The sequence below is a fragment of the Salvelinus fontinalis genome, chromosome 6 (genome assembly GCF_029448725.1).
Source record: "Salvelinus fontinalis isolate EN_2023a chromosome 6, ASM2944872v1, whole genome shotgun sequence".
NCBI classification, from domain to species: domain Eukaryota; kingdom Metazoa; phylum Chordata; class Actinopteri; order Salmoniformes; family Salmonidae; genus Salvelinus; species Salvelinus fontinalis.
Genome location: NC_074670.1, coordinates 25028655 through 25042488, shown reverse-complemented (window position 1 = coordinate 25042488; position 13834 = coordinate 25028655). Strand labels below are relative to the sequence as shown.

Here is a 13834-nt window from a genome sequence, read left to right as displayed (position 1 = left end):
TCTCTCACTCTAAATTGGGAAGTGAAGTCACTCTAACAACGCATTAGGGCTGGGTCCCTACTGGTGAAACGAAGTCCTTTTTAATTTCTTACAACATTGCACACAGAAAACTGCTGATTAGCCTACAAACCAACGATGACAATCTTCCTAATCTGACTGTGCGTAAAAGTTGATCAGGCTGATGATTGGACATAGAGCAATTAAGGTGCAGAGCTGTTGGGTTTCTGTAGGCTTTGCTCCGAGTGTTGTTATCGTCCAGCAATGCTTTGATAAATATTTATTGCCATCATGCATTTTGACGTGCACAAACACATTGCATCATGTGTGTTTCAAGCAACATGTCATTTACAACTGAATGTAGGCCCATTTCTAATTTGTTCTTGGACATTGTCGAGATACATACATTCGTTTGTCATTCAAAAGCCTGTTGCTTGCAACGTTCTAAACTTGAATAGCCACATCTTAATAACCATAGTGGTAATGAACATTGTAGAGCCTTCCTGTAGTTTTTCTAAATATGACTCCGGAAATTGCAATTTATGTTAAAAAAATCTCTGACCGCAAACTTGCACACTGTGATAAAAAGAACCGTCTTCCAAAGGAGGTTACACAGTGAGACCATGTTCCCCTTAGCAAACAGATCACTAAATGTTCTCTGACAAATAACCATCTATCGTCGATGTAGGAAAGTGCATATTTTAAGGCCTTTACTTTTTAAGTCTGCAAGTTGATCTATATATAGATGGAGACTATAGATATGGCTATAACATGATAGGCCCAATGCACTTCCTTGAGGTTGAATGTAAAAGGTGACTTTAAACAAATTCACAATACATTGTTTTATGATTTAATAGCGTGCAAAGTTAGACGATAGAAAATGTGAGTTCTGTATTTTCATAGAAAACATTTGCCTTTATCAATTTCCATGGGGTTATCATGAAAGCTATCACACATTGGTTATGCCTCAATCTGGCTTTAACGCATGCATGGAGTAGCCTAAACCTACTTTAGTTTGTCTATCACTATAATGTGTTCAGAAAATCGAAACTTTCTTTGGCCATTTAGGTCAAAATAAATCAAAATAAATAAATAGCCTAGATGAGATGAACCCAAGCCCGATAACAAGGCACAGCATTAATAACCTACTAGTATACTTAGATTTATTATGCCTTTTCTGTCTTATACATTTAACATTTTCTCATTTGTGAAAGAAAATAACGAAAAATAGTTGAACTGTCCCTTCAGTCCACTGAACAATGTTTAGGCCTATTTTTTATTAAGATCATCGATGAGATATTTTGATTGAGGTTCTGGCATTGTTCAGCTTTGTAATATTCTGGAGTTTTTCATTGTGTCATTCAGTTTGTAAATCAGTTGAGTTGATGATGGACTCGTCATCATTAGGCTGGCCAGGAGGTTGTGTAACTAGAACCCCCATGTGTCCTTGTCCGGAGACAAGGGGGGGGGGGGGGGGGGGGGGTCCCAATCACGACTCGTGTCTCCCACACCGTACACGACTTGGCAGCTCACTTTTCCAGATGTATTTTTTCTCTGCCGAGGGAAAATTGCGGTGTTTGTTTATACAAGGCGCTTGTGCCGGCCTTATCTGCTCAGGCCACTCACACCGTGATTTCAGAGCTTCAGCATGTAGTTTACGGGCTATTGTTCTGTCGAATGGCTTCTAAAGATATGCTCATGGCCTCCCACCTCATTATAACCAACTTGAAAGTTCTGATTTTTAAAACACCCTATCTGTCCCCCGCCCTGTCTCGCATGGGTTTGTGCTTAGTCGACGTTGCCAAGCATAGAAAAGAGTCATGATTTCCATAGATTTTTTAATGACTAAATCAATAGCCTATTGATAGGCATACATGCGTTTTGGTGTAGCCTATTGGGCATTCGCTATTGACCTAATTGGGGAAGACATTTTCTCAATACATAGGCTATTTTTAAACTGGCCTAATTTAAATAAAATAAATTGTAGATCAAGTTGTATTCCTATAAAATGATATATCTAGGATTACACTAATACACTCTCCATTCATTATCTGATCATGAATGGGTTGTCAATTTATCATCGGGGTAAGATAGCCAAATGGGCATGCAATGTTAATTCGATTTTGGGCGCTCAATTGACCATTTTATGATACATTTTTGTGAATGGGTGTGTGTGTGGCTGCCAAATCTGTGTTCGTGAGTCGTGGCTGACGTCACGGCCAGTTAAACCGCAGTTTTTTGGGACAGAGGAACGGGGAGTCACGAAGCAAGATGACACATTCCTTTGCGCCGGGGAGCAGGCACGCCCCTCCAAGCTCCGCTGCTTTATAACGGGACTGGGCCGGGCAGAGGGAGACAACACAACTGTAACTCTGAACTCCAAGTGGAAGCAACTGTTCCCGTCAAAGATGTACTGGGATACCATCCTGAAATCCAACGAGAGAAACATAGACACCAGAGACTCTAAAATAAAGGTAGGATTTTGCATCCTGCGGTTTTAAGTTTGTTCATGTATGCAGCCTGTACGAACACTTAAAATGATTAAGAATGCCATATGTATTTACATTTTCAGAGACCATTCGATTATACATATCAACCAAAGCTGTAAAATTGTATGAAACAGATGTTCCACAATAAAATGGGCATGGCATATGTATTCCACTTTTTCCACACAGATGGAGATGTACCAAGCTGGATATTATATGGAAGACTTCAGAACACAGGAAGTCCCTGCTGGTTTGGACTTTGCATCATATGGTAAGTCATGTTCTCATTGGATAACATATTGATAAACACTGATCAATGTATCCGTTCAGATTGAACTACACCCCAAACCAAATAACTGCCACCAACGCCACTAGAATTATGATTAATCATCAACTTTAATAGTTATCATTTTACACTCTGAAACTAACTTTCGGAGTATCCACATTTTTCTATGATAAGATTTTGAGCTATGTTTCCTGTAGCTCTGTGTAGTAGTTGAAGGACAAAGGAAACGTTTTTTGCAGAGTTAGTATCTCATCAGCCCTGTCAGAAACTCAAAATGAGACCTTGACATCTGATCCTTCTACTCAACTGAGGGCTGCGTCAGGAAAAGGCTTGCTGGGGTGTATGTCCATGCACTGTTTGTAGGATTGTCATTCTGACTGAGGGAGGTAGAGCGAGATGGGGGGGTCGGGTTAAAGACCCTCCCTCTCTCTTTCCCTAATCCTTTCCTCCAGACTTCCTTCTCCAACAGATTTAGATACCCTCTCCTCCCCCTTCATCACTACTCTGTCACACTTCCTCCCCTGGCGTTTCCTCCTCTTTCCCTCTGTTTCCCCTTCTCCCGCCATTCAACTCAAATGGCTATGGTTGAGATTTTGTTCTGGGTGCTGCAGAATAGTTGCTGAATAGATATATTGATGTACTATTATTACTATTATTAAACGTCAATAAGAATAATGAGTAATAGTAGTAGACCATAACATATTATTGCTTGTAGAATAGCAGTTGGACAGTCTTTAGAGATACGCTTGCAACCCCTTCATAGCATTATAACCTGTTACATTCTAAACCAATTCTATTTCTATTCCATGTTGAGTTCTGTTCAGATCTTCATGCCTTTTGACTCATCCCCATCCTTCTCTTCTATCTCCGTGACTTCCAGACTACAGTGATGAAGACCTGTCTTTTTTATTAGACAGTAAAGGACCGGGGCAGCAACAGTATCCAGAGAGTTCTGGAGAGCCGCAGAAGAATCCACGTCCGTACGACAACAAAGGTACACCTATGAAGACTCTTACAGAGACTCTTTAACAACCACTTTATTAGACCACTCTGATAAGCATTCTGGGGGGAGAAAATCACTGGATAGGCCTGTCAATGACTATTGACTAACTTCCGGTGTTGCTCACGTGTTTTTATTTTTGACGTCTTTCATTCTTTTTTTTCAGTAACCTCAAGTGACTCTGTCCTGTTCAACCTGGATTCATACCCAGAGTTTAACTGTTGGGCGTCATACCCAAGTGGTGAGTGTCAGTCCTCTATTCTCCAATCCATATGTTTCTATCATTTTGAGAATGATTCTATTATCAACACCTGTTGTAGTATTAGAAATGAATGAATATTGATCATGATTGTTCATTCCTTTTTTGTTTCTATTCATTATTAGATGGGCTGACTTTGAGCCAGTCTCAAGCGGGGTTCCAGGATTCCACCCAGACGTACCACAGCCTTGTGCCCCTGTGTTCCCCAGGCCAGAGTGGACAGTTCAGCCCGAGCATGGAGGATGCCAGCACCAGCAACTCTTTCCTCCCTGGAAAAGGAACGAGCCACAGAGGGACCCCCAGCACTGTCAGCCTGGACCACCTCAGTAAGAAAGAACACACATTTTAAGACATAACGCAAAAAATGTATTAACCAATGAATGACCATTAGGCCTATTTGTGTTTAAAAACATATTGCCTGTTTTTGCTTGTAGGCTGTGTAATATCTAATTCATATCATGTTTTAAGCTGTTTGCTATAACCAGCTCTTCTTTGTTTATTTAACTTATAAAAATAACCACACAGAGAAATCCATAGGCTATGATTACTTGGATAATATTTACAATGTCTAACTCCTCCTCCTCCTCTTCCATAGATGAATCTGAGCAAAGCTACACTCGTCACTCAGGTGAAAAACTGTATGACTCAGAAGCACAGAAGACCTCCTTCTGGCCGGACTACCCCTCTCCCAGCTATGGCGCATCCCTGCCGCCCCCTCACCACCCTCCATCTTGTTCCTCAATCCCTGGACCACAGCAGCACTCAGAGCAGTACTGCTCCCGTGTGGCCAAACGCAAAAGTGCACACTCCCAAAGACCCGAGAGGGAAGGAGGACAAGTGATGGGAATGTCAGTTTATCCAGGTAAGACTAGTCTCTTATCATGACTTATCATTACTACTGTTATACACGTGTGTGTGAGCAGGGGTAGTATGTGTATTTTGGAGCCTGATTGTGTGTTTGCTCTAGAATGTGATTTTGTCATTACTGTGTCTTCTTTTAAATAGAAACAAATTCATAGTATATCTTAAGACTAGCAGGCAAATAAACAACTTTTGGATCCAGTCTAGGGCTAAAGATGATACAATTCAGAATTTGTTCATGTGTATTTTCTCTCTATTCAGGATCAGGGCCCATCCAATTGTGGCAGTTCTTACTGGAGCTGCTTCTAGACTCCGCCTGCTGTACCTTCATCTGTTGGACAGGAGACGGTTGGGAGTTCAAGATGTCCGACCCAGCAGAGGTGAGTTTCTCTATTGATTGTGAGAGATTTTAACCACTCGTAGTAGGAGTTGGAAACCAACCCAGGATTGAGCAGTGGGAATATGCTATCAGGCGTTTGTGGTTATTTTTTAACAACCACCCCTTTTGTGTTTCATCCAGGTGGCCAAGCACTGGGGCCAGTGTAAGAACAAGCCCAAGATGAACTACGAGAAGCTGAGCCGCGGCCTGCGCTACTACTACCACAAGAACATCATCCACAAAACGACAGGCAAGCGCTACGTCTACCGCTTCGTCTGCGACGTGCAGGGGATGCTGGGAAAGACGGCACAGGAGGTCCTGGCCAGCCTGAACATTTTACCCACGGGTACAGAGTCATCCTGGCAAGGCCAGGGGGCACCAGTATTATCGCCAGAGTCCAGCGAAGCATGGGCGTCGCAGTAGGGGGAGTGTACCAGCAGCGCTGGTTCTCATTGGTGCTATTGGCTCTTGATATTGTTATGGCTACATCACTAGAAATATGCTATGTAGAACAAACATGCCTCTTAGACATGTAGAAAAGGAATCACATTGGCTCTATTTATGGCATTTCTATCTGCAACATTAGACAATGTTTGGTGTAACACTTTTATTACCAAGTGATACAGTAGTAGCCATAGCTGTGGGAAGTAGGGGTGCTAAAGTAGGGGTGCAGCACCCCCTGAAAATCAGAATAAAAAAATTCTGTAGTAGCCTTCAATTTGATTTCATTTTAGTGTATGACTTACCTCCTATTAACATCAGCAGAATAAGAGCTCAATGAAACTGTAAGCCCAGTTGTCTCCAATACTGATGCTCTTTATGTTAATTACATGGTTAGTGATTAACAACCCCCCTCCATCCTGAAGTACTTCTTGCCCCCTCTTAAAATAATGGGTGCATGACACCACTGCTTACCACCCATGCTGTTGAACAATGTTCAACATTAACTTTGACTGTGAGGATCTGTCTATTTTTATATCCTAACATATCTACCTCTTTTATTGCTGACAAAATAAAGCTAAGAGGGACAATGCTTGTTCTGTTGAATATAATGTGTGTGATTTACACGATTTAGGGAACAATGTTGTTTGTACAATTTTTGTAAATAAACTGTACATAACTTGAAAATACTATCTTAAATTTTCTGTATTATTTCGAAAGGTATAAAGGCCTATATTTAAAAAAAAAAAAAAAAAAAATGAGCAGGCAAAAATATATACAAATAATATAATAAATAATACATTCGTTAGATAAATGCTAAATTAATAATAATGGATTAGGTTATTTTGTTTCTTCGAGAGTGTGCTGATGGACCTCCCCTTGGCCTATGACGTGAGACGGTGCGAAGATATACGGTCTCTTGAAGAGAAGACAGTCAGTAGCCTATTAGACAACATAGAATAGAAGACACGTAGCCTAATCTCACAAAACCTGGTTTAAATTACAGGTTGGCATAAAATAGGCCAAAAACCGTTGGTGATATATTAATCGGTGTCCTGGAACTGACCGAATTCAAGAAATGTAAGTCGAATACAGTAGGAGGCACGTCCATCGAACATTTAAAAAATAAATATTTAATTTCATATCTTTGAAAGGTTTAGAAACCACTTCAGTTATCTCAAAAGTAGGCTAGAAGAAACCTTTATTAGACCTAGGCGCTAAATAAATTGCATTGAAATGTCCATGACGTATGGAAGGAAAATTATAAGGAAGTTGACAGTTTTACTTTCACTTATGCGAGCATTCTATTTTGCTCTTCTGGGCAGAATGATATCAGACAGTAGCATATATTCCATTTGCAACTCAAAATAGGCCTAATACATTATACCATAAACACACATTTCGATTGCTTGCTGATTTAGATCAATCTTTAGGCCAACTATTCATATTTTTATTCGATTGGTGGTGTCTCATGAAGCCTATTTTACAACTCACAGAACTTGCGTAACATCGGGTGCTGCAATGTCCGGTGCACCTGGACCAAAGAACATGATCAAAGGTAAACACCAAACCAGGTGTTATATAGCCTAATGTCTCAAATATGCCGACGTTATTAAAATGTATGTTTTGCTGTAATTAGTGATGGTTAATGGGGAAATATTCAATACCTAAAGTATTCTACCTCGATGAACAATCACAAAAGTCCTTCCTTTTAATTTATTCTTCAACATACTGTAGTCGCAACTGCTGCCCTCCTCTAGAATCCTCAACAGCATTTTTCACTCCCTATAGCCTATTTAATCCTGTCTGAATTAGAAAAAGTGCATCACGCCTACCCTCCAATTTGCACACCCTACACACATGCACACATACAAGATTAAAGGAGGCATGTAGAGATATAGGCCGCTATAAAATATATTATGTATGCTTTTCATTCCATCACTGTCAAAAGTCCCAAGTCATGTCCTCTCTCTTACCTCAGACAAACACTTTGTGGACCATCACCGGACGGCCCTGATCGACAGAGTGAGCCAGGTGGAACCCCTATTGGATAGACTCCTGGATAAGGGAATCATTACCCAAAACTCCTACAGTGAAGTGAGGGCTAACAGAACCAACCAGAAAAGGATGAGGGAGCTTTTCGATGGCCCTCTGAAAGCATGTGGGCCCAAAGGCAAAGATATATTCTTAGATATCCTGATGGATTTGGAGCCATTCCTGATCAGTCACCTGAAGGGAGAATAATGAGGATATGAGCCATTTTTTTAAGGCATGCAACAAAAATATGATGATAATAATGCACTCTGTTTGACAGTGTATTCTTAAATTGGAAAAAATGAATTGTCTCCAAAGTTTGCAATAAATTAAACATTTTATATTGACCACTGTTTTTTTCTTTTGATTAGCAAATACTGTGTGGTGAATTCTAATCATCTAGCTTTTTTTAAACACAACAATAGAAAACATACAAACAAACAAATCAAATCAAAACAAATGATCAAATGTTATTAGTCACACGTATAAAAGAGAAGGAGAGGGAGGCAATGCAAAAAGTCTGGGTAGCCATTTGATTAGATGCTCAGGAGTCTTATGGCTTGGGGTAGAAGCTGTTTAGAAGCCTCTTGGACCTAGACTTGGTGCTCCGGTACCGCTTGCCGTGCGGTAGCAGAGAGAACAGTCTATGACTAGGGTGGCTGGAGTCTTTGACAATTTTTAGGGCCTTCCTCTGACACCGCCTGGTATAGAGGTCCTGGATGGCAGGAAGCTTAGCCCCAGTGATGTACTGGGCCGTTCGCACTACCCTCTGTAGTGCATTGCGGTCGGAAGCCGAGCAGTTGCCATACCAGGCAGTGATGCAACCAGTCAGGATGCTCTGATGGTGCAGCTGTAGAACCTTTTGAGGATCTAGGGACCAATGCCGAAACTTTTCCATCTCCTGAGGGGGAATAGGTTTTGTCGTGCCCTCTTCACGACTGTCTTGGTGTGCTTGAACCATGTTAGTTTGTTGGTGATGTGGACACCAAGGAACTTGAAGCTCTCAACCTGCTCCACTGCAGCCCCGTCATTGGGAATGTGAGCCATGACCAGTCTTTCAAAGCACTTCATGGCTTCAGACATGAGTGCTACGGGTCGGTAGTCATTTAGGCAGGTTACCTTAGTGTTCTTGGGCACAGGCACTATGCATGCTCGCAGTACACGTCATGGTAATCCATCTGGCCCTGCGGCCTTGTGAATGTTGACCTGTTTAAAGGTCTTACTCGCATCAGCTGCGGAGAGCGTGTTCACACAGTCTTCCAGAACAGCTGGTGCTCTTATGCATGTTTCAGTGTTATTTGCCTCGAAGCGAGCATAGAAGTAGTTTAACTCGTCTGGTAGGCTCGTGTCACTGGGCAGCTCTCGGCTGTGCTTCCCTTTGTAGTCTGTAATGGTTTGCAAGCCCTGCCACATCCGACGCGCGTCAGAGCCGATGTAGTACGATTCGATCTTCGTCCTGTATTGCCGCTTTGCCTGTTTGATGGTTCGTTGGATGACATAGCGGGATTTCTTATAAGATTCCGGGTTAGAGTCCCGCTCTTTGAAAGTGGCAGCTCTAGCCTTTAGCTCAGTGCGGATGTTGCCTGTAATCCATGGCTTCTGGTTGGGGTATGTACGTACGGTCACTGTTTGGACGACGTCATCGATGCACTTATTGATGAAACCAATGACTGATGTGGTGTACTCCTCAATGCCATTGGAGGAATCCCGGGACAAATTCCCGTCTGTGCTAGCAAAACAGTCCTGTAGCTTAGCATCTGTTTCAACTGACCACTTTTTTATTGATCTAGTCACTGGTGCTTCCTGCTTTCATTTTTGCTTGTAAGCAGAAATCAGGAGGATAGAACTATGGTCAGATTTGCCAAATGGAGGGCGAGCTTTGTATGCGTCTCTGTGTGTGAAGTAAAGGTGGTCCAGAGTTTTTTCCCCTCTGGTTGCACATCTAACATGCTAACATTGTAAGGGCTGTCGCTCTCCTCATCCTCGGATGAGGAGAGGAGAGAAGGATCATCAGACCAAAATGTAGCATTAGGGAAATAAGCCATCTTTTATTTAACACGATTGCAACACGAAAAAACAAAACACTTTCAAAAATACAAAACAAGAAAACGACGTAGACGAAACCTGAACATAAACTTACATAACTAAACGTAACACTTACGGACAGGAAACAGACTACATCGAAACGAAACGAACAACCGAACAGTCCCGTATGGTGCAAGACATAACACAGATACGGAAGACAATCACCCACAAACAAACAGTGAGAACACCCTACCTAAATATGACTCTTAATTAGAGGAGAACGCAAAACACCTGCCTCTAATTAAGAGCCATACCAGGCAACCAAAACCAACATAGAAACAGATAACATAGACTGCCCACCCAAAACACATGCCCTGACCTAAACACCTACAAAAAACAACATAAAACAGGTCAGGACCGTTACAGAACCCCCCCCCCTCAAGGTGCGAACGCCGGGCGCACCAGCACAAAGTCCAGGGGAGGGTCTGGGTGGGCAGTTGACCACGGTGGTGGCTCCGGCTCTGGACGCTGTCCCCACACCACCATAGTCACTCCCCGCTTCTGTCTTCCCCTCCCAATGACCACCCTAAAACTAACATCCCCTAAATGAATGGCCAGCACCGGGAGAAGGGGCAGCACCGGGACAAGGGGCAGCACCGGGACAAGGGGCAGCACCGGGACAAGGGGCAGCACCGGGACAAGGGGCAGCACCGGGACAAGGGGCAGCACCGGGACAAGGGGCAGCACCAGGATAAGGGGCAGCACCAGGATAAAGAGCAGCACCGGGACAAGGGGCAACACCGGTACAAGGGGCAGGTCCCGGCTGATATACTCTGGCAGATCCTGGCTGAGGGACTCTGGCAGATCCTGGCTGAGGGACTCTGGCAGATCCTGGCTGAGGGACTCTGGCAGATCCTGGCTGAGGGACTCTGGCAGATCCTGGCTGAGGGACTCTGGCAGATCCTGACTGAACGGCTCTCGACGCTCATGGCTGGCTGACGGCTCTCGACGCTCATGGCAGGCTGACGGCTCTCGACGCTCATGGCAGGCTGACGGCTCTCGACGCTCATGGCGGGCTGACGGCTCTCGACGCTCATGGCGGGCTGACGGCTCTCGACGCTCATGGCGGGCTGACGGCTCTCGACGCTCATGGCGGGCTGACGGCTCTCGACGCTCATGGCTCTCTGACGGCTCTGGCTGCTCATGGCTCGCTGGCGGCTCTGGCAGATCCTGTCTGGTTGGCGGCTCTGGCAGATCCTGTCTGGTTGGCGGCTCTGGCAGATCCTGTCTGGTTGGCGGCTCTGGCAGATCCTGTCTGGTTGGCGGCTCTGGCAGATCCTGTCTGGCGGGCGGCTCTAGCAGCTCCTGTCTGGCGGGCGGCTCTAGCGGCTCCTGTCTGGCGGACGGCTCTGTAGGCTCATGGCAGACGGGCGGCTTTGCAGGCTCATGGCAGACGGGCGGCTTTGCAGGCTCATGGCAGACGGATGGCTCAGACGGCGCTGGGGAGACAGATGGCTCAGATGGCGCTGGGGAGACGGACGGCTCAGATGGCTGGAGGAACTGGAGGAACCGGAACTGGAGGCACCGTGCTAAGGATAAGCACCTTCCTACTAGTGCGGGGAGCAGGGACAGGGCACACTGTACTCTCAAAGCCCACTCTATACCTGATGCGAGGTACCGGCACTGGTGACACCGGGCTGAGGACAAGCACATCAGGATTAGTAGGGGGAGAAGATACAGTGTGTACAGGGCTCTGGAGACGCACAGGAGGCTTTGTGCGTGGTGCCGGAACTGGAGGCACCGGGCTAGATACACGCACTACAGGGAGAGTGCGTGGAGGAGGAACTGGGCTCAGGAGACGCACTGGTAGCCTAGTGCGTAGTGTAGGCACTGTAGGTACTAGGCTGGGGCGGGGAGGTGGCGCCGGAAATACCGGACCGTGGAGGCGTACTGGCACTCTTGAGCATTGAGCCTGCCCAACCTTACCTGGTTGAATGCTCCCGGTCGCCTGACCAGTGCGGGGAGGTGGAATAACCCGCACCGGCCTATGTAGGCGAACCGGGGAAACCATACGTAAGGCAGGTGCCATGTATGCCGGCCCGAGGAGACGCACTGGAGACCAGACGCGTTGAGCCGGCCTCATGACACCTGGCTCAATACCCAATCTAGCCCTGCCAGTGCGGGGAGGTGGAATAACCCGCACTGGTCTATGCACTCGTACAGGAGACACCGTGCGCTCTACTGCGTAACACGGCGCCTGCCCGTACTCCCGCTCTCCACGGTAAGCCTGGGAAGTGGGCGCAGGTCTCCTACCTGCCCTTGGCCCACTACCTCTTAGCCCCCCTCTCTCCGGTAGCCTCTACTCTCCTCAGTGCCTCCAGCTCAGCTTTGGGACGGCGATATTCTCCCTGCTGTGCCCATGGACCTCTCCCGTCCAATATTTCGTCCCAAGTCCAGAAGTCCTTGTTGCCCTGTCGAGCTTTCCCTTGCCGCTTGGTCCTAATTTGGTGGGTGATTCTGTAAGGGCTGTCGCTCTCCTCATCCTCGGATGAGGAGAGGAGAGAAGGATCATCAGACCAAAATGCAGCATTAGGGAAATAAGCCATCTTTTATTTAACACGACGATGGCAACACAAAAAAACAAAACACTTTCAAAAATACAAAACAAGAAAACGACGTAGACGAAACCTGAACATAAACTTACATAACTAAACGTAACACTTACGGACAGGAAACAGACTACATCGAAACGAAACGAACAACCGAACAGTCCCGTATGGTGCAAGACATAACACAGATACGGAAGACAATCACCCACAAACAAACAGTGAGAACACCCTACCTAAATATGACTCTTAATTAGAGGAGAACGCAAAACACCTGCCTCTAATTAAGAGCCATACCAGGCAACCAAAACCAACATAGAAACAGATAACATAGACTGCCCACCCAAAACACATGCCCTGACCTAAACACCTACAAAAAACAACATAAAACAGGTCAGGACCGTTACAAACATGCTGATAGAAATTTGGTAAAACGGATTTAAGTTACCCTGCATTAAAGTCCCCGGCTACTAGGAGTGCCGACTCTGGGTGAGCGTTTTCTTGTTTGTTTTCTTGTTTGCTTATGGCAGAATACAGCTCATTCAATGCTGTCTTAGTGCCAGCCTCAGTCTGGGGTGGTATGTAAACAGCTACGAAAAATACAGATGAAAACTCTCGAGGTAGATAGTGTGGTCTACAGCTTATCATGAGATACTCTATCTCAGGCGAGCAATAGCTCGAGACTTCCTTAGATATCGTGCACCAGCAGTTATTTACAAATATACATAGTCCACCGCCCCTTGAGCATATAACCAGCCAGCTGTATGTTGATAGTGTCGTCGTTCTGCCACGACTCTGTGAATAATAAGATAATACAGTTTTGAATGTCCCGTTGGTAGTTTAATCTTCCGCGTAGGTCATCGATTTGTGGCTATGTCGTTTCTTAAACATAAACAAGCATACGGCCATTTGAACATAAACGTCTGCTTATCATAAGAGAGCCATTGATAGCCTGGTCCTAGATCTGTTTGATCTGTCTTGTCAATTAGTTGTCATTGTTTGCATAACATGGAGCGGAAAGGACTGATGGCATGATGATGGCACAAACAGACTGGTATCCAGGAGTGTATCTTTGAGTCGCATTAGAGTTTCTATTAGACACATTCAGGTAGGTCCCTCCGTTTCATTTTTTCTGCTTTGTTTGCATCAGTCTCTTCTGTTTGGTTGCTTTTGGTTGCTATAGCTAGTGAATACAGGCTACCGTCCATATTTGACTGTCTGTAGACGTAGATGGGATAATGGCAGTTCATGTGCTAGTCGGAACTAGGAAACTGCATTTCCGATTTACTAACTGGTTGAACTAGTCTGAACTAGGAAACTGACATTTCTGACTTCCTAACTGGTTGTAGTTGTACAGGTGCTGCGTTCAGTCAGTTAGCAAGTCGGAAATGCAGTTTCCTAGTTCCGACCAACACATGAACGCGCATTAGCCTGTTTTTACAAGTTCCAGGGAGTTCTGC

At 44.9% G+C, this 13834-nt stretch overlaps 2 protein-coding genes across 3 annotated transcripts; both read left to right on the top strand.

Moving 5' to 3' along the window:
- The first annotated feature begins 1497 nt into the window (after nucleotides 1–1497).
- LOC129857435 (protein C-ets-2-like) lies at nucleotides 1498–6398 on the top strand. 2 transcript variants are annotated; one of them, XM_055925674.1, is made up of 8 exons: nucleotides 1498–2471; nucleotides 2673–2754; nucleotides 3683–3763; nucleotides 3936–4010; nucleotides 4154–4354; nucleotides 4624–4890; nucleotides 5151–5269; nucleotides 5410–6398. In XM_055925674.1, the coding sequence occupies exons 1-8, from the start codon at nucleotides 2406–2408 to the stop codon at nucleotides 5689–5691; spliced, it is 1173 nt and encodes a 390-aa protein (XP_055781649.1). In that variant the 5' UTR covers nucleotides 1498–2405; the 3' UTR covers nucleotides 5692–6398. The 2 variants fall into 2 exon arrangements, with proteins under 2 accessions (XP_055781649.1, XP_055781647.1); XM_055925672.1 differs by having other exon boundaries at nucleotides 1499–2471; nucleotides 3650–3763.
- A 201-nt stretch (nucleotides 6399–6599) lies between these two features.
- Nucleotides 6600–8090, top strand: LOC129856690 (apoptosis-associated speck-like protein containing a CARD). The gene is made up of 3 exons (XM_055924426.1): nucleotides 6600–6789; nucleotides 7206–7267; nucleotides 7691–8090. The coding sequence occupies exons 2-3, from the start codon at nucleotides 7231–7233 to the stop codon at nucleotides 7951–7953; spliced, it is 300 nt and encodes a 99-aa protein (XP_055780401.1). The 5' UTR covers nucleotides 6600–6789; nucleotides 7206–7230; the 3' UTR covers nucleotides 7954–8090.
- Nucleotides 8091–13834: the final 5744 nt, after the last annotated feature.